General features: G+C 50.2%; 1 protein-coding gene across 1 annotated transcript in view; it reads right to left on the bottom strand.

Annotated features, from left to right (window-relative positions):
• Nucleotides 1-24,709, bottom strand: part of LOC138429745 (uncharacterized) — a 170,747-nt gene that overhangs the window by 125,605 nt on the left and 20,433 nt on the right. Inside the window, exons 9-19 of the mRNA XM_069571470.1 lie at nucleotides 24,486-24,586; nucleotides 21,614-21,779; nucleotides 19,349-19,534; nucleotides 19,069-19,221; nucleotides 17,095-17,239; nucleotides 14,386-14,544; nucleotides 13,502-13,626; nucleotides 10,885-11,073; nucleotides 2,452-2,607; nucleotides 1,782-1,966; nucleotides 680-862 (exon numbers count right to left, since the gene is read on the bottom strand). Of these exons, the coding sequence (XP_069427571.1) occupies nucleotides 680-862; nucleotides 1,782-1,966; nucleotides 2,452-2,607; nucleotides 10,885-11,073; nucleotides 13,502-13,626; nucleotides 14,386-14,544; nucleotides 17,095-17,239; nucleotides 19,069-19,221; nucleotides 19,349-19,534; nucleotides 21,614-21,779; nucleotides 24,486-24,586 (1,748 nt within the window). The remainder of the gene's footprint in view (nucleotides 1-679; nucleotides 863-1,781; nucleotides 1,967-2,451; nucleotides 2,608-10,884; nucleotides 11,074-13,501; nucleotides 13,627-14,385; nucleotides 14,545-17,094; nucleotides 17,240-19,068; nucleotides 19,222-19,348; nucleotides 19,535-21,613; nucleotides 21,780-24,485; nucleotides 24,587-24,709) is intronic.

Raw genomic sequence — 24,709 nt, forward strand, 5'->3', positions numbered from 1 at the left:
GACCACCGACAAAAGGGTGGTGAGGGGGTCAGAATGGCGGGGAGGGAGTGGGGGGAAGTAGTGGCAGGAGACGGGTGAGGGAGTGGGCAAGGCCTCCATCGGGCAGGGCAAGCATGCTGGCTGGGTTATCCTGGATGCAAGCAAGGGATTTTAAATAGGGTAGGGGGAGCATGATAGGATTTAATTGACAAGTAAAAGGAGACCCCACTGGCTGCTGCCCGGAGAGGGTCGGGTGGGCAACAGTGGAGGTGGGGGCAGTCTGGCTTCTCCTGTTTTCTCTGAACTCACTGCTCTCTAAGTATCACCTCTCCAGGAGGCTGGGGCAGAGCAGACTCCAGGACGGACCCCCGGAAAGATCTGAGCACTGTGGGAGTCCCCACCTCCTGGTCTCCCTCAGCCCCTGTCACAGACACACCCGCCCTACCCTGACAGACACACCCCACACACCCCCCACACACCCCCCTACACACACACACCCCACACCCCTCCCTCACTGATATGGGCAAACTATCTCACAAACACCCCCACAGACATGCAATCACATACACAGACTCACAGGCACACCCGTAGGGACACACTCTCAGACACAGGCATGTACACTCTCACAGACACCCACATGCACACCAGTGCTCACACACAGACATATTCATGGGCTCCCTCCCCAGGTTAGGGAACCCACCTGAAGCGGAACAGCTCCATGACTTCCTCTGGTGTGTTCAGATGCACCCTGAGGTCTTGGCCCTTCCTCGCCTGGATCCCACCATCCAGGCTGGCGGTGCCGTGGATACCAGTCACCCACCTCAGCCCGGCCTGCCCCAGGGCACCCACTGTGCCCATCTGTGCCGAGATCTGGAGCAGCGCGCTAAGGAAGAAGCACATGGCTGCAGCCTAGAGCCCCAGGCAACGGCCAAACCAGTGCCAACCCACGCACCACCCACGAACCCCCTGCCAGCTTCACTCCATGGTCCTGAGTCAGAGCGGCCCCTCCGCGGCGGCCATCACTGACCACACACTCCATGTGGGCCAAGAACTCTATACCTTGCCATCGAACCCTCACCATCATTAGCCCCATTTAACAGACAGACAAACCGAGGCTCACAGAGGTGACACCACCTGCATGGGTTCCACAGTTGGGACATGGAACAGCCAGTCTGGAGCCCCAGTTGTCAGAGCCCAAGCCCAAGGTCTCTATGCCCAACAAAAGGCAGCACAGGACACCCACATTCCCCACACTGGACCCAGAAGTGAAAGGCAGGTCAGCTTAGTGACTGGGAGAGTCACCTAGCTGACCTGAGACAGGTGAGCATTGTTCTGCTCAAAATCCTTGCTGTGTGGCCCTGGGTCAGCTGTGCACTCATTGTGAGTCTCAATTTCCTTAACCCTTAATGGAAACGAGAAAAGTGTCCGCCTTGTGTGTGGCCATGTGGGTTCCTGTACCTTAAATGCTCCTCCTTCTCCCTCTGTTCCCACCCTCTCCCCCAAGAGGCAGAGGGGGCAGAGGGAAGAGCAGGGCTGAGACACAGGCTGTGAATCCCAGCTGCTGTGCTACCTTGGGCATGGAGGCTGTACCTTGCTGAGCCTCAGTCTCCTCATCTGTAAAGTGGGCACAACTGCCCAGGATCTCTTTAGTCTCTTGGCACAAAAGACACTCCATCTACAGTAGCTGGTATAAAGGTAGTCAGCAGAGCAGGGCTCCCCACTCAGCCCATGCTGATGCCCCAGCTCTCTGCAGGGGGAGGCTCTGATCCACCTATCTCCCCCAGATATGAGGGGCCAGTTACCTGGGCTTGACGTAACCGTTCACAGAGAAATCTGAGCGCTGCTGGAAGTCGGCTGTCCCTCGGACCCGGATGCTGACGGCAGCCGAGACGTTGAGGGTCAACCGGGCTGGGAGGCCAGACATGGTGGGAAAGGTGAGCTCTTGCATTGCTACGTTCAGCCTCCGGTTCACCTGCACCTCCTGGCCCTGCAGTCAGAGAACCGCACAGTGCACGTGACCCCCTCACTCGCCCCTCACAACCCTCAGACAGAACCTTATCACTGTCCCCAGTTTCCAGAAGAGAAAACAGAACCCCAAAACAGATAAAAAATAACCCAGCTGAGCCCATGTAGCTAGAAACTGGCAGAACTGGGGTTTGAACCAAGACGGGTTACTGCAGGTCATAGTCAGAGGTCAGGCATCCAGGCCCATCCAGGGTGTGGGCCCTCCTTGCCCACCTGGTACAGGGCACTATTTTATCACGCCCATTTCACAGATGCAGAAACTGAGGCCATGGTAAATTCAACAATACGCCCAAGGCGGTAAGCAGTGCAGCCAATTTTTGACCTTGGGCAGTCTGATTCCAAATTTCATGCTCTTGAGTCTGAAAGTACTTTAGTATTCCCCCAAAGCATCAAAGGAAACATCATCAGGTCAGATGGCAGGGATGGGCCAAGCCCAGCCTGAGGTACCTTCAGGAGTTTGATGGCAAGCTCAGCCAGGTTCAGGGACTGGTGCGTCACGTGGCTCCTCATCACCCCACAGTTCACAAAGCTCAACTCATGCCCGAACACCTTCATGCTCAGCTGACATTTCAGCGCCTGCCGCTCCCCACGCCTCTGGGCCACCTGTGACCAGGAACAGGTCTGGCTTAGCGGGGCAAGGCACCTGGACCTTGGGAGGGGGAAGGGGCAGCTGGAGAGAAAGGTCAAGGGCTTGTGGGGTTCAGCACAGGACCTGCAAAACTCATGGTCCACAGGCAGAACCTATGGACATATTTTCTTACACCTGCACAGTCTACCCAACACCCAGTGCAATGCGTGTGTATAAATAATAGAGGCTTTTAAAAATCCAGGCTGAATATGATCCAGCAGTATAGCCAGACAAAACTGCAATTCAAAAACATAGATGCACCCCAGTGTCCATCAGCAGAGTAATGGATAAAGATGTGGTACAATGGAATACTACTCAGCCATTAAAAAGAATGAAATAATACCCTTTGCAGCAAACCCTAGGTTCATGCCCGAGATTGTTATACTGAGTGAAGTAGGCCAGACAGAGAAAGACAAATATCATATGATATCACTTACACGTGGAATCCAGAAAAATGATACTAAAGTGAACTTATTTACAAAGCAGAAATAGAGTCACAGGTATAGAAAACAAACTTATGGTTACCAGAGGGGAAAGGGGGGGTGGATAAACTGGGAGACTGAGATTGACACATACATACTACTACATATAAAATAGATAATTAATAAGTAACTATATATAACACAGGAAACTACTCAATACTCTGTTAATACCCTAGATGTGAAAAGAATCTAAAAAAGAGTAGATAGACATATATGGGGGTTTCCCTGGTGGCTCAGCTGGTAAAGAATCCGCCTGCAGTGTGGGAGACTGGCAATCCCTGGGTTGGGAAGATCCCCTGGAAGAGAGCATGGCAACCCACTCCAGTATTCTTGCCTGGAGAATCCCCACGGACAGAGAAGCCTGGAAGGTTACAGTCCATGGGGTTGCACAGAGAGTCAGACATGACTGAGCAACTAAGCACAGCACATTCATATATGGAAAGCTGAGTCACTGTGCTGCCAACCTGAAACTAACACTATATTGTAAATCAGCTATGAAAGTGAAAGTCGCTCAGTCGTGTCTGACTCTTTGCGACCCCATGAACTATATATAGTCCATGGAATTCTCCAGGCCAGAATATTGGAGTGGGCAGCCTTTCCCTTCTCCAGGGTATCTTTCCAACCCAGGGATTGAACCCAGGTCTCCCACATGGCAGGCAGATTCTTTACCAGCTGAGCCACAACAATAAAAATTTTTGGAAAAAGTTGCAAAGTTACAGGGAGCTCCCATGCACCTCAGCCTGTTTCCTCCACTGTTAGCATCTTACACGACCAAGACGCACAGTGAAAACGAGGCAACCAACACCAGCATGTTATTAACTAAACTCCAGACTTTATTCGGGTTTCACCGGTTTTTCCATTCCATCCTCCTTCTGTTCCAGGATTCAATCCAGCACCACGTGGTGTTTAGTATCATGTCTCTTCACTCTCCTCTGGTGTGTGACAGTTTCTTGGTCTTTATATTTCAGGCAGTATGTATTTTTAAAAATTTATCTCTACTATTTAAAACCTGTGAGATTTTATATAAAATCCAGATACTCAGCTTCTCAAAAGAAGAGAAATATTGGCCTGTCTCCCACTGCCCCCCCAGTCTCCCCCTCCCCAAAAGGGCAACAGGCATTCAGAACTGAGTGGTGGCTGCCAGTGAGCCGAGGCCTGAGCTGCAAGCCTGTCTACCGCAGTCTCCACCATGCCCTGCCATCTCTCCAGCACTCAGGCCAAGGACTACTGTCACTCATCACTGAAGAAGTGAAGTCGCTCAGTCGTGCCCGACTCTTTGCAACCCCATGGACAGTAGCCTGCACCAAGCTCCTCCGTCCATGGGATTTTCTAGGCAAGAGTACTGGAGTGGGTTGCCGTTTCCTTCTCCAGGGAATCTTCCCAACCCAGGGATTGAACCCAGGTCTCCCGCATTGCAGACATATGCTTTACCATCTGAGCCACCGGGGAAGTCCCACTCATCACTGCACTTGTGCAAAATATATCTTGCAAAGTGAACATATATCAAGAGCGAGAAGACAGGACGTCCCTGGTGGTACAGTGGTTAGGAATCCGCCTGCCAAGGCAGGGAACACAAGTTCAGTCACTGGTCCAGGAACATTTCACACGTCATGGAGCAGCTAAGCTGATGCGCCACAACTACCGAGCCCATACGCCGCAGCTACTGAAGCTCGCGCACCTGGAACCTGTGCTCCGCAGCGAGAGAAGCCACCGCAGCGAGAAGCGAGCACCGCAGTGAAGAGCAGCCCCCGCTCGCCGCAACCCGAGAAGGACCGCGCACAGTAGCGAAGACCCCGAGCACCCAAAAGTTAACTAACTGATTAAAAAAAAACCTAAACCAAAAAAAGCCTTTTAAAAAGTGAGAAGGTAACAGACCAATTGTGTTATTCTAAGAAATTGTGGGATTGTGACTCTAAGAAAACACATTTATATCCAACCCACAGCCCTCATTCAAGTTACTTACTGGCTTCAGATTTAGTCCAAGAGGCTTTTGACGGCAGGGACCACACCCTGATCATCTTTGTGTTCCTGGGCTGTGTGGGGATCATGGCTGATGGTTAGTGAGTGAACACATGAGGAAATGCCTCAGCCACCACCTTGATCACCCCCAGATGTACATGGAAATGACATTTATAACACCAAGAGGGGACTAACAACCTCAGTATCCACTGGTGGGGAAAAGGTTATGTAAAGTAAGGTCCCCACCCACAGAATGGGTATTAAAATGTTTGCATACAGTAAGTTTTCAGGAAGAAAAATACTCAAGTCCTAGCATCAAGTGGGAAACCAGAGGAAGCACGCATACACACAGCCCTTGCCCAGCAAGTCCACGACTGCGCATACATGGAACAAATGTATCCACAGACATTCACCAAAGGCACACACGCAAGAACATGCTACCTGTACCAAGCCAGAAACTGGCTTCAACACTGGGTAAGGACATTGGCAACAGTAAGTGGATAGCTGGATAAAGAAACTGTGGTGTGTTCACACCATGGAATGCTGTACAGCAAGGAAAATGAACAAGCTGTAAGTACACACAGCAACACAGATCGATCTCACAAACATACTTTCAGCAAAAGAAGTCAGACCCAAAAAAGAGGATGTGGACAGCATTATTCACAATCGTCATAAGATGGGAACAACCCGAAAGCCCATCAGTGGGGAAAGGGACATGCAAAATGTGGTCCATCCATACAATGAATATTATCCAGCCTTAAGGAGGAATGAAGCACAAAATCAGACACATAGGTCAATGGAACAGGTAAACTCACACACCTAAGATCAATTAGTCTATGATAAAAGACACAAGAATATATACTGGAGAAAAGAGTCTCTTTAGCAAGTGGTGCTGGGAAAGCTGTACAGCCGCTTGTAAATCAACGAAGTTAGAACACATTCTCACATCATACACAAGAATAAACTCAAAATGGCTTAAACACTTAAACATAAGACATGACACCATAAAACTCCTAGAATATAGGCAAAACATTCTCTGACATAAATCGTAGCAATATTTTCTTAGGTCAGTCTCCCAAGGCAAAAGAAATAAAAGGGAAAATAAACAGGACCTAACCAAAATTAGAAGCTTTTGCACAGCAAAAGAAACCATAAACAACAAAAAAAAAGAAAGCCTATGGACTGAGAGAAAATATTTGCAGATGATGCAATCGACAAAAGATTAATTTCTAAAATACATAGATAGTTCACACAGCTCAGTATCAGAACAACCTAGTCATAAAAAGGGCAGAAGACCTAAAGAGACATTTCTCCAAAGAAGACATACAGATGGCCGACAGGTGCATGAAAAGATGCTCAATATCACTAATTATTCAGTCAATTCAGTTCAGTTCAGTTGCTCAGTCATGTCCGACTCTTTGCAATCCCATGAATCGCAGCACGCCAGGCCTTCCTGTCCATCATCAACTCCCAGAGTTCACTCAGACTCATGTCCATCGAGTCAGTGATCCAGCCATCTCATCCTCTGTCATCCCCTTCTCCTCCTGCCCCCAATCCCTCCCAGCATCAGAATCTTTTCCAATGAGTCAACTCTTCGCATGAGGTGGCCAAAGCACTGGAGTTTCAGCTTTAGCATCAGTCCTTCCAAACAAATCTCAGGGCTGATCTCCTTCAGAATGGACTGGTTGGATCTCCTTGCAGTCCAAGGGACTCTCAGGAGTCTTTTCCAACACCACAGTTCTAAAGCATCAATTCTTCGGCGCTCAGCTTTCTTCACAGTCCAACTCTCACATCCATATATGACCACTGGAAAAACCATAGCCTTGACTAGACGGACCTTTGTTGGCAAAGTAATGTCTCTGCTTTTGAATATGCTATCTAGGTTGGTCATAACTTTTCTTCCAAGGAGTAAGCGTCTTTAATTAATTTTTTAGAGAAATGCAAATCAAAACCACTTCACACCATGCACCTTAATGTTTATAGCAGCAACAGCCAAGACATGGAAGCAATTGAAGTGTCTACTGAGAGATAAATGGATAAAGAAGATGTGAGATACACACACACAATGGAATACTACTCGGCCATAAAAAAGAATGAAGTAATGTCATCTGTGGCATTGTGAATGGACCTAGAGATTATCATACTAAGTAAAGTCAGACAAAGACAAACATCGTATGATATTACTTATATGTAGAATCTAAAAAATGATATAAATGAACTTATTTACAAAACAGAAAGAGACCCACAGACATGGAGAACAAACTTATGGTTACCAAAGGGCAAAGGGGATGGGGAGGGATAAATTAGGAGTTTGGGATTAACATATACTCAGTACTATATATAAAATAGATAAAAAAGAGGACTTACTGTACAAAGTGAAAGTGAATGTCACTCAGTCGTGTCTGACTCTTCGCGACCCCATGGACTATAGCCCACCAGTCTCTGCTGTCCATGGAATTCTCCAGGCAAGAATACTGGAGTGGGCTGCCATTTCCTTCTCCAGGGGATCTTCCTGAAACAGGGATCGAACCCAGGTCTCCTGCACTGCTAGCAGATTCTTTACCAGCTGAGCCAAGAGGGAAGCTCCTAAATTTTGTATTTTTTGGTTGCACCATGAAGCATGTGGAATCTTAGTTTCCTAACCAGGGATTGAACCCTCATCCCCTGCGGTGGAAACACGGAGTCTTAACCACTGTACCACTGCAGGGAAGTTCATGAAGTTCATTCAGGGAAGTTGCTGTATAGCACAGAGAAATATACTCAATATCTTGTCATAATCTATAATGGAAAAGAATCTGAAAAAGTGCATATGTACACACACACACACACACACACACACATATAACTGAATCGCTTCGCTGTACACCACAAACTATCACATAACAAATCAACTATATTTCAATTAAGAAATGAATTATTTGTGCAATGGAAAAAAAGAATGAAGTACTGATCCATGCTATGACACAAATAAACCTCAAAAACATGCTTGGTGAGAGAAGCCAGACACAAAAGGCCACATATTGTGTGATTCTGTTTATAAGAAATGTCCAGAACAGATAAATCCATCTAGACAGAAAGCACATTCGTGGTTGGCAGGGCTGGGAAATGAGGGGACGGCACGTGACCACTAACGGAGGTGGGGTCTCCTTGGGGTGACGAAAATGTTTTGGAACTAGACAGATGTGGTCGTTGCACAACGCTGTGAATGTATCACGTGTCACTGAATTGTATATTTTTAAACGGCTAACTTTATGTCACGTGAACGTCACTTTTTTCCCAAAAGGGTACATGTAAATGATTCTATTTACATAAAGTTCACAAAAGGAACTAGATGTGACTTCTACTATCAACCAGATTGAAGTAACAGGGACTGAATTTACCTCCCCGTGTGGAGCAACTCGAAACTCAGATGAAACAGATTAAACAAAAGTTCCCAAGACATTAGACACCACCAGGTAATGCAAGATGGTGAACCCAAGAAACAGGAAATAGCAAGTGAGCCTCAGCTCCCCGCCTGGAGGGAATTCAGGCTGAGGGGCTGGGAGGGGAACAGAGTGTGGCAGGGCAGACTCTTGGAGTTACGGATCTGGGAGCCTGGGGAGACCAAGGTGACTGGACATTGCAGGGCAGAGGACAAGAGGGGAAAGAGTTGCGCAGAGAACTCTGGAAGTCTCCAGAGGGTTCCAAGAATCTCTATAACACTGCTTTAGGCCAAGACTTCTTAGATGTTAACACTCAAAACACTACACATAAAAGAAATGGATAAACCTGACTTTATCCAAATCACGAATGTCTGCTCTTTAGAAGACACTGCTGGGACTTCCCTGGGGGTCCAGCGGTTAAGAGTCTGCCTTCCAACGCAAGGGACATGGGTTCGATCCCTGGTCGAGAAACTGAGATACCACATGCTGTGAGGTAACTAAGCACACACACCGCAACCAAGAGAAGCCCACTACTGCAGCTACCAAGCCCGTGCACTCTAGAGCCTGGGTGCCGGAACTAGGGAAGCCTGCACACCGCAGTGGAGACCCAGCATGGCCAGAAAAAAGACACTGCTAAGGGAATGGAAAGACCATCCACACCCTGGGAGAAAGCATTTGCAAGTTACACAGCTAACAAAAGCCTTGTGTTCTGAATAGATCAAGAATGTTCGAAACTTGCTCTTAAGAAACCAACCCAATTTTTTTTTTTAAACAAAGGACAAAATATTTGAACATACACTTCACCAAAGATGCATGGATAACAAATAAGCACATGAAAAGATGCTCAACATTAGCAGCATTAGGGAATAAAGCCACGAGATACTACCGCACACTTTTAGAACGGCAAAAACTAAAAAGTCTAATCCTACCAAGTGTTGGTGAGGATGTGGAGGAATTAGACCTTTCCTACACTGCTGGTGGGGATGCAAAATAGTACAACCACTGTGCAAAACAATTTAGCTATCTCTTAAAAAATTAAACATATGATCCAGCCATCCCATTCCTCAATATTTACCCCAAACCTGAAAACATATGTTTATATGAAGATTTGTAATGGTAAGTCAATCCAGTATCTTGCCTGGAAAATCCCATGGATAGAGGAGCCTGGCAGGCTACAGTCCATGGGGTTGCAAGAGTTGGACACATCTTAGCAACTAAAACCACCACCACGTACATAAATGTGCATAGCAGCCCTACTTGTAATAGCCCCAAAACCGGAAATAATGCAAATGTTCATCAACAGGTGAATACTTAAACGGACTGAGGTCCATCCCTACAATGGAACACTACCTGACCATAGGAAGAAATAAACTACTAGTATACCCTGCACAAGGATGAATCTCAAAATAATTACACTGAACAGAGGAAGTGAGGTCAGAAAGCAGCACGTGCTTTACAGACAAAAGTATGTGCTGCAAGATTCCATTTACGCAACATTCCAGAAAATGCAAACTCGTCCATCATGACAGAAAAAGCATATCACAACAGGGGGGCAGGGCTGGAGCAGGAAGAAGGGATTAAGGAGACTAAGAAGCCTTTGGGGGTGATGGATATGTTGATTTAGTTGATAGTGGTTTCATGGTGTATTGCTGTTGTCTCTCAGTCACAAAATCATGTCTAACTCTGCAAGCCATGGACTGTAGCCTGCCAGGATCTTCTGTCCATGGGATTTCCCAGGCAAGGACACTAGAGTGGGTCAGCATTCCCTCCTCCAGGGCATCTTCCTGACCCAGGGAAGGAGCCCTTGTCCCCTGAATTGGCAGGCAGATTCTTTTCCATTGAGCCATCAGTGAAGTCCCTTCAGTGTTTACATATGTCCAAACTTGTCAAACAGTATGCGTCAACACTCTAAACACATACCATTTATTGTAGGGCAATTACACCTCAACAAAGCTGATTTTTTTTTTTTTTTTAACAAAGCTGTTTTTTAAGGTTACTCAGTGCTATTAGGAGTCAGAACAGTGGTTGCTTACCTCTGGTTATGGGTGGGTAAACCAGAATAGGGAGGCAGAAGGGTGCCTCTGGGGAGCTTATGAGGGGTCTGGGTGCTGGTTACAAGGATGTTTCACTGATGGAAACACACTTCCAAAGTGGGCACTTTTCTATATCAAATGGTTTTTCAAAAAATGATATATCAAATGGTTTTTCAAAAGAAGGCAGGCCAGCAGCTCCCTGCTGAGATCTGGACCAGCAGTTTGCTTCTGTAAGGGGGTAGGGGTGGGAGGGAAGGGTTAGAGTTCACGGACACCTGCGTCCCCCAGTCCCAAAGCCCAAGCTGGCGTCTGACGGGGGGCGGGTGAAATGAGGTAGGCACAGGTGCTTCCCTTACCTTCTGCTGCAAGTCTCTCATCCTTCTGGACCTTTCTCCTGGACAGGCTGGGTCGGCCGGTGTGGGCCCTGGCTCTGCCTCTGGGGGCTCCTTCGCCTGAGCTTGTCTCTTCTCTTCCTGCCCCCAGAATGACTTCGGGCCAAACAGCCTGCGGGCCATTTCCTCGGCATTTTCCAGCTGGAGCCCCAACTGGGAAGGAAAGTCAGGGGCTCAGGGAACAGTAACTTGGTTATAATAGTAACCAAGAGCTGTGGGGTTGGGAGCTTGAACAGGGGGCTCCAGGCTCCCTAGGGCCCATCCAGGCCCAAATGTCAAGAGATACAATCTCAGCTCCACATCTGCTTGGCAAATGACACACAGCAAGAATTCCGACCAATTCTTTGAGGCCTGGTTCAAATGTCACCACCTCTGGGACGCCTTCCCTGAATTCCCGTATCACCGGCTCCATACATCCCACCTCCCCACCCTCAACCAAATTTATTACCCCTTCCTCTGAGTGTCAAGCACAATGCTCCAAAGTCACACTCAGACTAATTTATGTGTCTCCCTGAAAGATCTTGAGCTCTATGAGAGCAGGGACCTGTGTCTCATTCACCAAGGGCACTCAATGCCTGGTGAGATGGTTAATTCTGTCTCTACATGACTGGGCAGTGGGGTGCCCAGATATTTGGTCCAGTGTTATTACAGATGTTTCTGTGAGAGCATTTTTTAATGAGTTTAACATTTACATCAGTGGACCAAGTCAAGCAGATCGCCCTCCATAATGAGGGTGAGCCTCATCTAATCAGTTGAAGGCCTGAATCAAACAAAAGGCTGCCCTTCCTCCAAATAAGAGGGCATTTCTCCTCCCTGACTGCCTTCAGACTGGGACATTGGCTTTTCCTGTCTTCAGACGGGAACTACACCATCAGTTCCCCTGGGTCTCCAGCTCTGCTGACTGTAGATCTGGGGCCTGTCAGCCTCTATAACCCTATTGATTCTACTTTTCTGCAGAACCCTGACTATCAGATGACCTGACTGATTCTCAAAATCTGATGGATGAATGAATGAGTCCTTCCTTCATTCCATCTACCTATCCATCCCCCCATGTGTTCACTCACTCTTACATCGTTTCCTTCCGACCTCTCATCTAGATGTCTATGAGAGCATTTGTAGAGAAATTACCAGAGGTTCAGCCCTTGGCAGATCTAAGCTCAGGTGCCCAGCAGGCAAAGTTTGGATGGTAAGTCCCCAGTTCTTCATAAACTAGAAAGTGCTGGGATAGAGCACAGAGCACCCTCCCTCAGACAGGCTCCAGGGACCTGGGGGGAAGAGACGGAAGGGCCCCAAGGTATTACATTACTTCAAAGCTTGCTGGGCACATGACCTCAGAGATCATCCCTCTTCCATTGCTGCCCCTTACAAATCATTTTCCACATTCAAATTGCCTGTCACTCCCCAACTTGAAACCCTTCCTCAACATGGTCCTGCTCCCTCCCTGAGTTCCCATCTTACTATTCTCCTCCTGTTCTCTAATCTATTTCTGTTCCTTAAACACACCAAGCCCTCTGTCATCTCAGGAACATTGCACACACTGCCCTCTTTCCCCCTGGAAGGTTCTTACCTCAGTTTTTCACACGGCTGCTCCTGCTCATCCTTCAGATCTCTAAGCTCACTACTTAGAGTTGCCATTGTTTTACGGACGCGTCTACCCATTTCTTATCTGTCTATCTCTCTGGGCTGTGAGCACCAAGAAGGCAGGAATTGTATCTCTGCATCATCATCATATTCTCTGAGCCCAGCACACAGCATAGTACCTGGCACATGTTAGGCAGAAGATGGATACTGTGCAGTTGATGACAGGTTCACAGATGGATGCATAGATGGATAGAAGGGTGGATAGATCAGGAAGAACAGATGAAGAGAAAGGTGGGTGGGGAGACTGACAGACGTATGGATGGGCAGAAGGGTAGATGAATAAATAGTGGATGAGAGAGTAGACGAAGAGATAGTAGGGGTAAGTGAGTGAATAGATGGGTGAGGATAGAAGAATGGATGGAAAGATGGATAGATACAGATGTATAAGCATACGGAAGAGTGTGTGGACAGATGAGTAGGTGCGTAGGTGTTAATAAACAGGTGGATAGATGGGTGGATGACTGAAAGAATAAAGATGATCGCGTGAGAGTGTAGATGGAGAGATGGGTGGGAAGGTACATAAACGGATTGGTGGGTGAGAAGGATGGATGGATGACTGTACGGATGGGGTGATGGATAGGCAATGGATAGGTGGATGGGTAGCTAAGTGGTGCATAGATAGATAGGTGGATGGGTGCATTACTGGGAAGATAAATGAGTAGGTGAGAGGGTAGATGGAGAGAGATGGCAGGTACACAGATGGATGAGAGGGAGGGAGAGGAGGAGGGATGGGGTCATAGATGTTTGGATTTATGTATGGGTCAGCAGGCTGGATGAGTAGATGGGTGGACGGGCAGATAAATGGGTGGGTGGAGGCTGGGGGCTGGGAGTAGATCGATAGACACAAGAAGTGAGGACTGGAAAGATGGATGGATGGGATGATTTCTGGCCCCAAGCCCAGGAGACACCCTGTAGAGACTGAAATAAGGCCCCCTCTTACCTCCAGGAGGTTGAAGGCATGACCAAGAGCATGGATGGTCAGGTTGGCTGTGGCAGAACCGGGGAGGAAGGAGGCTGGAGAGAAGAGAAGGGTCCCCTCCAGGTTGGCTCCCAGGCTGCCTGATGCTGGAAGAGAGAGAAAGGATCAGTGCCCACCACGCCACTCACAGGGCAGGAGTGAACAGCCGAGGGGCTGGAGACAGGGCCAGACAAATGGTGCATCCTCTCAGCCAGGACAGGAAGCTCAGAAGTAAGCCTTACCAAGAGCAGAGGGAAGGTCACGAATGTACCCACATCTGCTGATAGGTGGGGGGCAGCCAGAGCACCCCACCCTGTCCCCCAGCTTTCCAAGTAGCTGAGGGGGGTTGGATACTTAACCTAGAATGGGGTCTCTTTTTGATTCTGTTTAATTACAAGGAAGCAGTTGTCTCTGGTTGATGCTAATCTCCCTTTTTAACCCAGGGAAGGCAGTTCTCAAACTCGCCGCCCTCAGCAGGCGAGAACCCGTGAGAATTCAACAACAGTGATTCACGGTCACTGCGTCTCTTTTTAGGACAACCCTATTTTTAGAATTAAACTGAAGAGGTTTTCCTTTAGCATAACAGTAAATTTAAAAGAACCAGTTTAGAGAAAAGATGGAAGTACTATTTCACTGAATGCTATGAGGTGGCTCATATTTAACTATTTTTTACCTCTTCCAACAAAAATGGCAGGTTGCTATGAGGATACAGAAAAAAAAAAAATCAAGCAGATGGCATGTGAATATCTGGACATTTAGCAACAGACATGGCCTCAGCCTCATCCACATGTCCTCTGGAGTCAGAACTCCCGGGTCCCCAAGCCTTTGTGGCCCCCGAGGACAGTGCTGGTCAGAGATGCCCATACCTGAGCGGAAGGTGACGTCAGAGTAGGACGAGTGTTTCCACACCTCTGGATGGAACTCCCGGCTGACAATATCTTCAGGGACGGCCTCCCGGAGGCTCTGTTTCAAGGGGTCGTCGGTCTCCAACAGCTGCAGGAGGTGACTCCACACAAAGGAGCCCACTGGAGTCCAGTCACAGCCGGAGGGGAGGGAAGGGGAGGGCGATGAGGGAGGGCCCACAGCTGACACAGTACAGAGAAAAGACCTCCAGCCTCCCGCTCCAGGTCCTGCTATTTCTACCCACCAGGGGCTTCTCAGGAGCCTAGCTACTGGGAACCACGTCCTCTTTGTAGATAAACAGCAAACAGAAGTGCCTTAATGGAACTTGGAAATCTAGGCTGCACACGGCATTCTAATGCACTTTCCTGAAGGAAAAGGGAGCCCACTGGACTGGTTTGAGAGTGTGGGAAAGCCCTGGTTTGAAAGTCAGACCTGAGCCTGAAACCCAGTTCCACCACTCATGAGCTGTGTGACCTTGGGCTGGTCACTCCACTTCTCTGAGCCTTAGTTTCCTCATCAGTAAAATGAACTATAATGACCCATCTCCCAGGGGAGTTTGCACAGATCAGTCAACAGCAGAGTCTGGACCTAAAGGACTGAGTATCTTTTAGGGTTGGGAAAGGGTAAACATGCAGTCTGTGATGGGGACCCTCTGAGGCTCTCCGGAGAGTTAAAAATGAAATGAATGTACCAAGGGAAAGGAGTCCAACAGAGGATATTATTCTAATTGGGAACACCAACCCCCTTGCTCATCCCAGGCTCTCAGAATGCCCATCAGGGAGCTTCTAGAACAATCCACCATGAAACAGAGATGAGAATGTTTTTGCTCCCATCAGGCAACATACAAGCCTGATACCGCAGGGTATCTATTAAGGCTGCCCCTTGACTGACCCCCTATGAGGGGCTTGGCCCAGTGGTCTATTGATGTAGAACAGCCCCACCCATCCCATCCCACCCTAGAAACTGCCAACAACAAACTGCGGCTTCGAGTAGCACCATTTCTTTCCCTCTGGAGGCTGGGGAGGTGTCATTTCTTTAGAAGGTAGTTTAGCAGCATCACATCAGACTTTCAAACGTGTGTGCACACCTTTATGCTGGCTGAGTGTGTGTGCACTAAGTCATTTCCATCATGTCCAACTCTTTAAGACCCTATAAACTGTAGCTTGACAGGCTCCTCTGTCCATGTGGATTCTCCAAGCAAGAATATTGGAGTGGGTTGCATTTCCTCTTCCACAGGATCTTCCCAACCCAGGGATCAAACCCACGTCTCTTAACGTCTCCTGCATTGGCAGGTCGGTTCTTTAGCACTAGCACCACCTGGGAAGCCTCTTGTTGGCTACTTCTGGGAAATTATCCTCCGGCTAGATTAGCAAAAGGGTCTGAAGGGGGATGGACAGAGAGATTCATTTTGGTTGCTGTTTCTCATGGCAAAAGACTAGGAAAAAAAATCTAAACGCCCATCACTAGGGACTGGTAAAGTGGACTATGGTTTAAGCTCCTAGCGGAACATCCCGCAGCTGCAGCTAAGAACCCAAGTACCCTGATGTGGAAAGAGCTCCCGGACACACTGAAGGCCGAGGCAAAGGGCACAACCAGTGTGTACACCATGATCCTGAGTGGCTGCTGTTGTTACGGTCATAACACATCCATGTTCATACATGTACTACATGTTCTGATGGGACACAGAAGAGAATGGTCAAAGTCAGTGCCTTCAGAAAACAGGACTTAGGGATCAGGAGGCAAGGAAGGAGGCCTTTAACTTTCCATTTATATCTTGCCGTCTGCTTTGAAATTTTGGCTGCATAATCATAGCAGAGAATGAGATAGTTGCATGGCATAATTGACTCGATGGACATGAGTTCGAGCAAACTCCGGGAGATGGTGAAAGACAGGGAGGCCTGGCACGCTGCTGTCCACAGGGTCGCAAAGAGTGGGACACGACTGAATGACTGAAGAATAACAACAATAACAGCAGCAGTGATAATAACATGGACAGTGAACAGCTATGCATACAGCACTCACAATGCTCTAAATGCCTTCCTGTATTAATTCATTTTATGCTTCCTTTATGAGGAAGGTACTGTTATTACCCCCATTTCATCGATGGAGAAACTGAGGCTCACAACGGTTTGGTCATTTGCCCAAAGGCACACAGGTAGGAAGTGGCTGAGCTGGGACCTGAACCCAGTCAGGCAGTCCCCAGACTCAACTCACTGCGAATTATGTCAGATCACTGTGCACTAGGAAAAAAACTTTTCAAAAGTTAGCTGAGCTTATCTTTTGAAGTTCTACCTGTTCAAAAAGAACTCTCTGACCCCTCAAGGGGTCTGAGATTCGCAGACACTGTCTCTGGCCTCAAGTCTCTCCTCTCCTCTCTCCTTTAGGTGGTATGCCATGACCTGGCCAAAGCTAGAAAGGAGCTCAGCGACTGTCACCCCATTGTACAGATGAGGAAACTGAGGACCAGAGGGAAGCAACTTCTCCTGGGTTGTTCAATTGCCACCGGGGTGAGGGGAGCATGTGAAGTTATTTGTCCAGATGGCGTGGCAAAAGAAGGGGAACAGAAAGGGATGGGAAGACACCTGAGGGATGGAGGCAGAGTGCTCTGGAAACCCCCGCACCCATCTGGTGGCACCCAGGCCAGCCCCTGCCGCCCACCTGCAGCTGCTCACCCTGGGTGGACTGCTCTCCGGCCTGGGTATGCCGCACCTGGGCAAACACCTCCTCGCCCGGGCACCTCATCAGGGCCAGGTAGGCATTGATGCGAATCTCAGAATCCTCCTCGGAGTTTTGGTACAGGCTGGAGAGCACGGATCGCTGCCTCGGGTAAAGGGAAAGCCATCACCCAGAGCCCACCCCCCTCACCCGAGAGCGCCATGTCCTCTTGTCTGCCCTGGCTCCAGCAGGGGTCCGGCTGCCTTGACCGGGCTCTCCCAAAGTCTCCGCTGCTCCCAGACACTCTCACCTGGGGCCCGATTGTGGGACATGGGAGTTTGCCCAGTCACTGCCAATACCTAACTCCCCAGAGCCCCAGCCCAGAGCCTTATCAACTTCCACAAGTAACAATGGTAAGGGCTTCCCAGGTGGGGCCAGTGGTAAAGAATCAGCCTGCCAATGCAGGAGATGAGACGTAGGTTCCATCCCTGGGTCAGGAAGATCCTCTGGACAAGGAAATGGCAACCCACTCTAGTATTCTTGTCTGGGAAATCCCATGGACAGAGGAGCCTGGTGGGCTACAGTCCATGGGGTCACAGAGTCAGACATGACTTAGCGACTGAGCACCATGCAAACAATGGGTAAACAGGTGGGTGTGGCTACATTCCAAGAAAACATCATGTGTGAAACATCTGTGAAAACACCATAGCAACAGACTCACAGGAGGTATTCCCTCTAAAGATACTCCCCATGCCCCCCTTCCTAAGCAAGCCACTTCCCATACCCCGTGACTCTCTCCCTCAGCACCTGCTGGTTCCCTTCACAGCACAGCCATCCGCCCATCCACTCATGCAGCAACATTAACTGAGCACCTATCACGTGCCCAGCGAGGTGCAAGGGAACAACTGTGAGCAAGACAAACCCCGCTCTGTCCATCTGAAGCTTACACTCTAGTGCAGAGAGACAGATAGTAAACCAGGTGAATATATAGTACGTTGCTGCATGCTAAGTCACTTCAGTAGTGTCTGACTCTTTGCAATCCTATAGGCTGTATCCCTCCAGGCTCCTCTGTCCATGGGATTTTCCAGGCAAGAATACTAGAGCAGGTTGTCATGCCCACTTCCAGGAGATCTTCCTGACTCAGAGATAGAAGCCATGTTTCTTGCATCTCCTGCATTGGCAGACAGGTTCTTTACCACTCGTGCCACCTGGTAAGCCCATAACTGCTAAAAAGGGAAAAATAAAATAGGGTAGCCGGATGCCTGGGGGAGCTTGAAAAGGTCAGTTGCAAGTGAAAGGAAGCCAAGGAAGATCCCCCACAGTAAAAAGTAAAAGGAGAAGAGCATGTGTAAATGCCCTGAGGCAGAAGTGAGCCCTGGAGGCAGCGTGGCTGGGCAGGAGTAGCGGGGGTGAGGGAAGCAGGAAATGAAGCCAAGAGGTGCTCCTGGATCAGTGGTCAGACCACAGGAAGGACTCTGACTAAATGAGGCAGGAGCCGCTAGTCCAAGGGTCAGCAAACGTCCTACAAAGGGAAAGATGGTCAATTGTTTTGCCTTTGCAGACCATACAGTCGCTGTTGCAACTACTCAATTCCACAATCAAAGCAAGAAAGCAGCCCAGACCACACATCAGTGAACAGGCAGAGCTGTATTTCCACAACACTTCACCTACAAGAACAGGCAATAAGCTGGATGTCGACCATGGACCTTGCTGACCCCTGAACCAGCGGGTTTGCAGCACAGATGGCTTATGTGTGATGTGTTAGTAATCACTCGCTTACTTGGGTATTCGATGAATACAGGACTCCCTACCCCAGATACAGGCTCTATGAGAGCAGAGACCTGGGCACCTGTTCACACCAGTGCCCGGCACATAGTAGGTGCTCAGTAAATGCGATGAACGAATGAGCAAGTGAAGACGTGCATTAACAGTGGTTCAAGACCCACTCCTGCCCAATGCCAACCCCGGTGAAATAACTCCCAGGAGCTCACGTCCGCAGAGCAGGGAACCCTCCGGAAGGCCTGGATGGCCCCCAGCCGGATCTCATGGGGGCAGCTCCTCAGGGAGGCACAAGTGCTCAGCTTGGGGGTGAGAGCTGTGGCTGCCTGGCCAGCGTTGCCAATGGCCTTCAGCACAAACAGAAGCTGAAACAAGATGACGGTGGGGCCTTGAGGCTGGTGGTGGCGTCCAGCCCACCCACCCAGTCTACAGCTCACCTGCTTGGCAGGGACCCCCTCAAGGGCCGATGCCCAGGGTGTGGGCTGTCCTCACCTGATCAGCATCTGGGGGCTCCCGGAAGGTGCAGTTGGCATCCACGGCATCTCCCAGGATCCTCACAAGGGAGCCGACACCAGAGAGCTGCTCACAGGGCCCGTCCAGAGACACACACAGGTTGTGCACCAGAGCCGAGATGCCCAGGAAGGCGCTGGAGCTGGCCCCCGGGGTCTGCAGCAGAGGCTAGGGACAGAAACCGGCCCCCACCCCAGCAAAGAAGCCTGGTAAGGGGTCTTTCACAGGTCTCCCCATGGGATGCTTCCTAAAAATACAGATGCCCCCGCCCCCACCCCGCCACTCCTGAGAGTCTGAATAAATTGCCTGTGGTGCGACCTGCAGGGAGCATTTCTTAAAATGTCCCAGGGGACTTTCTGGTGGCTCAGGGGTAAAGAATTTGCCTGCCAATGCAGGAGACCCTGGTTCGATCCCTGGTCCAGGGAGATTCCACATGCCACGGGACAACTAAGCCCAAGCGCCACAACGGCTGAGCCTGTGCTCTAGAGCCTGGGAACTGCAACTGCTGAAGCCTGTGCACCCTAGAGCCCGTTCTCCAGAATAAGAGCAGCCACGGCAACGAGACCACGCGCCGCAACTAGAGAGGAGCCCCGGCTCGCCGCACCTAGAGAAATGCCACGCAGCAGTGAAGACCCAGCACAGCCAAAATGAAATAAACCAATAAAATTATTTGTTTAATGCCCCAGAAGACCTTTTCTGTGCATCCAGGATGGACAACAGTATCTCAGGCTGACAGGGGACATTTGGCAAGGCTGGAGACAGCGTAAGTTGTGACAACTGGGGGTCGGTGCGTTCTTGTGATGGGATGAGAGAACAAATACAGTCCAGAGAGGCACCAGCTCTGGGCTAGCAGGATGAGAAACGGCAGGAGACAGGCGAGCGAAGAGCCTGGACTCCACCAGCCCAGGGACCCACCTGCTCTGCTCCCTGTGTCCCTGGCAAGTGGCCACAGCCGCGACACCAGTGTGTACATAACACTCAGCGCACATCAGAACGACTATCAGTCCGCCCCATCCCAAGGCAGAGAAAGCACCTTGCCTGAGGTCGTGCTGGTAAGGGACTAGGCTGGGTTCTAAAGCGGGGTGGGGGTGGTATCGTGCACCAGAGTCTGCGCCTTAAGTCCCCCACCTCCCACACTTCTGCACTTCTGCTGAGCAAACAAAGGAGGGAGAGAAAGGAAAGAAGGGGACGCCCAACCCCGCCTGGCACTGGCTGAGTCCCCACAGACCCTGCAGGGCACTGATGTCTGTGTGGCCGCCATGTCACCTGTTAGGCTGTGAGCAATGCCCCCTGGGCCCAGTCCTAGCCTGGCTCTGACTCAGTGCCCAGTTCCCTGTTGAACAGAGCCAACCACACAGCCTGCATGGGCTGGCCCTACTGTAAACGCAGGCATCAGGGGTGGCGGGGACAGGGGTGAGTGTTCCCTACACTCCACCTGGACAGTTAGTCAAGAGTCTGACCAGCATGAGGGCCTGAGAGATCCTGTTGGAGACCCATCCCCGCCATCAGCCAGCCCAGGGGTCTCCCATACACTCCCCACTGGTGGCCTCTGAATCCTGGCCCCCTGTCAATCTGGGAGGGCAGTGAGGAGTGACGTGGTGGTGGGTGAGGGCACGCCCCCCAAGTGAGTGAGGACACGCCCCCAGGTGAATGAGGACATGCCCCCCAAGTGAGTGAGGACAGGGCCCATGGTCCAAGAAGAAGGCACAGCAGCTGCATCACCTGGGCCAGCTGCCCAGCCTCCTTGGGCCTCAGTTTCCTCATCTGTAAAATGGGAGGGATAAGAGCACCTACCTCATAAGAGGCATCATGGGGGTTAAATAGGACCTCCTTGGGTTGTTAAAAATTGCTAGCCTAGTTTCACATGCTTTCTTAATCCTGAGACTCATTAAATACGCTTGATTACAAGAACAATAGCAGCTCTAAACCACTGGGTCTCCCCACGAGGCATCCAGAGAAGTGCTTTACATTCAGCATCTCATTTCTCACCACGAGCCCAAGAGGCAAATACTGTTCGATCTCCATCTTACAGAGCAGAAAAACGGGCTCAGATAGGTCAGGATCACGCAGCTGGCTGGGATACTGCTGAGAGTCAAACCCCGTTTCTCTGATTTGCCTCCACTGGCCCCACCAGGCAGAGGCACAAAGCCTGGAGGACAGCAGGTCCCCCGTCCCTCCCTGCTGCGTCCAACCAGCAGCGGAGCAGGGGCGGGGCCACATGGGTGGGGGGCAGGGCACAGGGCTCACCAGCAGGGCGCGGACCATAGCATCTGTGGGCTCTGGGACGAAGGCCAGCGACCAGAGCCACGCCTCTGTCTCGTCTGCCTCCACCTCCCCGGACATGATGAGCTCTGCCATGAGGCCCACGCAGGCCTCGGTGCCACAGGAGGGCAGGGCATCCACCAGCGGCTGCCTGACATGGAGAGAGGCCCAGGGAACGTCAGGATGGCGGCCTACACGCCCAAGTGTCCTCCAGGACGCCTCCCTCATGTAGCCTCTGGTCATCTGGGAGCAATCAGAGGCTCAGAGAGGTAAGGCAGGGATGCATCCATGCTCACACACCCAGAAAGGGGCTGAGCCAGACCCAGGCAGCCTGGCCGGGATTCTGTGCTCTTAGGGCCCCGGAGACACCAGCAGCCCTGAATGAAAGTTAGTCGGTCAGTTGTATCTGACTCTGTACAACCCCACGGACGGCAGCCCACCAGGCTCCTCTGTCCATGGCATTCTCCAGGCAAGAACACTGGAGGGGGTTGCCATTCACCTTCTCCAGGGGATCTTCCCAACCCAAGGATTGGACCCGAATCTCCTGCATTGCAGGTAGATTCTTCACCCTCTGACCTGCCAAGGAAGCCCAGTCTAAACCCTGGCAATTCAGCCCACTCTGGAGACACAGCAGTTTGGGCCGATGTGAGTCCTCTGCTCTCCCCAAACCAACCACACTCACCTCATAGGATAAGAATCCCTTGCGTAGAACAGGAGTCAACAACTGGCAGGTGGCCCCGCATTAAACAGAAGCCCCTCATTAAACCTCTAATGCTCTCAGCCCAACATCACAATCTTTCCTTTTTCTTTTTTTGAAATTACAGAAAGGTTGGTATGTTCAGGAAAGGTTTTGAACCTTTGCACAGTGATGAGTCTAAATGGGGAGATGATGGCTGAATGGGGGTGGGTGCCTCAATTACAGTAGGAATGGGAGGCCCCCAGGGCTGGGGTCACACAGGCAGCAGGGCACACAGGGTGGAGCGGATTGGCCCCCCCATCTTATCAACCCTGATGAGTGACATCCATGGCCACAGAGGGCATCCCACCCACCCTCGACTCGCACACACCATCTGCCCGTAAACAGTCTCTGGCCTCAATTTATTCATCTGTAAAATGGGAATGCTCATGACTGGGCCAGCTCCAAGATGATCATGAGGCCTCAGGACCACAAGCCTCTTCATCTGGAGATATCCCACCTGCACTTCCCATCTCTTGCCCTTGTATTTCCTTTCTTTCCCTTAGAGATTTGGGCCCAGGAAAACCAGACTCTGGGCAGAAATGGAGGAGGAGGTGAGGGCAAGAGAAATCTCTCAAGAGTATCAGTCATCTTGGAAACTTCTAGATTTGGGGATAATCTCCCCACCTCCCTGACTCCTAACATCTAGGTAGACAAGCGAGACACAGGGACTTGTGGGAATATCCCAAGTGACAAGTAGTGTGAGTCACCAGGGGAATAGGGAACTCCACATGGAGACTCAGAAGCCCCTCCCTACAGCAAAGACAGCTAAAATGTGCCCAAGTCAAGCATCACTTTTATTTAAGACCCTAAGAATTTGATGGATAAGCACAGACCACCTGGATTCAAATCTAAACTCTTCTGTGTGACTTTGGGCAAGTTTCCTAACTGCTCTGTGCCTTGGTTTCCTTTTACACCTGTTACATAGGAATAAAACCACCTACCTCATGGGGTCATTGTGAGGATTAAATGAGTGAATACAGATAAAAGGCTTGGAAGGTATCTGTGCATTATTAGCTATTAAGTCTGGTAGTCATTCAAATAGACATGTGATAATGTTGATTCACGGGCTTCCCTGGTGGCTCAGACTGTCTGAAGAATCTGCCTGCAATGCAGGAGACCTGAGTTTGATCCCTGGATTTGGAAGATCCCCTGAAGAAGGGAATGGCTACCCACTCCAGTATTTTTGCCTGCAGAATCCCCATGGACAGAGGAGCCTGGTGGGCTACAATCCATGGGGTCACAAAGAGTCAGACACGACTGAGCGATTAACACACTGGTGGCTCAGTGGTAAAGAATCTGCCCGTAATGCAGGTTCAATCCCTGGGTCAGGAAGACCTCCTGGACAGAGAAATGGCAACCCACTCCAGCCTTCTTGCCTGGGAAATCCCCCGGACAGAGAAGCCTGGTGGGCTAAGATGGGGTCGCAAAGAATCAGACACAACTTAGCAACTAAACAACAATGTTGATATGGTGGGTGGCAGGGGGTTGGGGGGGGGGGATTTCTTTCTTACTTCTGAGTCAATAAAATATTTTTCAGGTCTCAAGATCTGAGAGCCTTTGTAAAGCTCACAGACCTGAAATCTGGATCTAGAGAATAGCTGAACTTGGGAAAGGAGCTACAGGTTTCCCCCCTCGATCCTCTACAGTCCTCTGCCCCTAGAGGCAGGACCTCAGAACTTCCCCTCCACCCTTGGGGTCTCTCTACACCCCTTGCTGGCCCCACATCGGCAAGGTGTGGGGGTGGATCCCAGCCCTGCCCAGCACCCCCCACTCCCAGCAGAAGAGAACCCAAGGCGCATTGGAATGCTAATTCCAGCTCCCTGCCAGAGGGACCCTGTGTCGGGAGGGAACAATGCCTGTCTTTATCCTACCAGGCCCTGCAGCCTCCAATCTCCAGCCCCCGTGGGAACCTCCAAGCTCCCTGCTTAATCGTCTTCTTGGCAGATGTCCCCAGACTGAAGGACAAGTCAGGAATGAGATAACATATCACAGGGTTGAGCTGAAATGTCACTATCCATCTCTTGATGGCAACCTAGGACAGCAGCAAGCTTATCCAGCCCCACCAGGACCCCTCAGCCAACTCCTGGCCCAGCCCCCAATTCAGGGACAGGCCCTTACCAGTTGTCTCGGCATTTAAAAGAAAGTCCCCAGAGTTCCATGAGCTCATCCACAGAGAGGCCTCGGAGCTCAGACACCAGCGTCAGGAACAGTTCTGTGGCCTGGAAATCAGAGGGGGCAGCGTGAGAGACTCGAACCCCAAAGGTCACCTCATCCATCCCCCCGTCTCCAGATGTGCTTGGTCGCTCAGTTGTGTCCGACTCTTTGCAACACCATGGACTGTA

Source organism: Ovis canadensis, chromosome 24 (assembly GCF_042477335.2).
Source record: "Ovis canadensis isolate MfBH-ARS-UI-01 breed Bighorn chromosome 24, ARS-UI_OviCan_v2, whole genome shotgun sequence".
Classification (NCBI taxonomy): domain Eukaryota; kingdom Metazoa; phylum Chordata; class Mammalia; order Artiodactyla; family Bovidae; genus Ovis; species Ovis canadensis.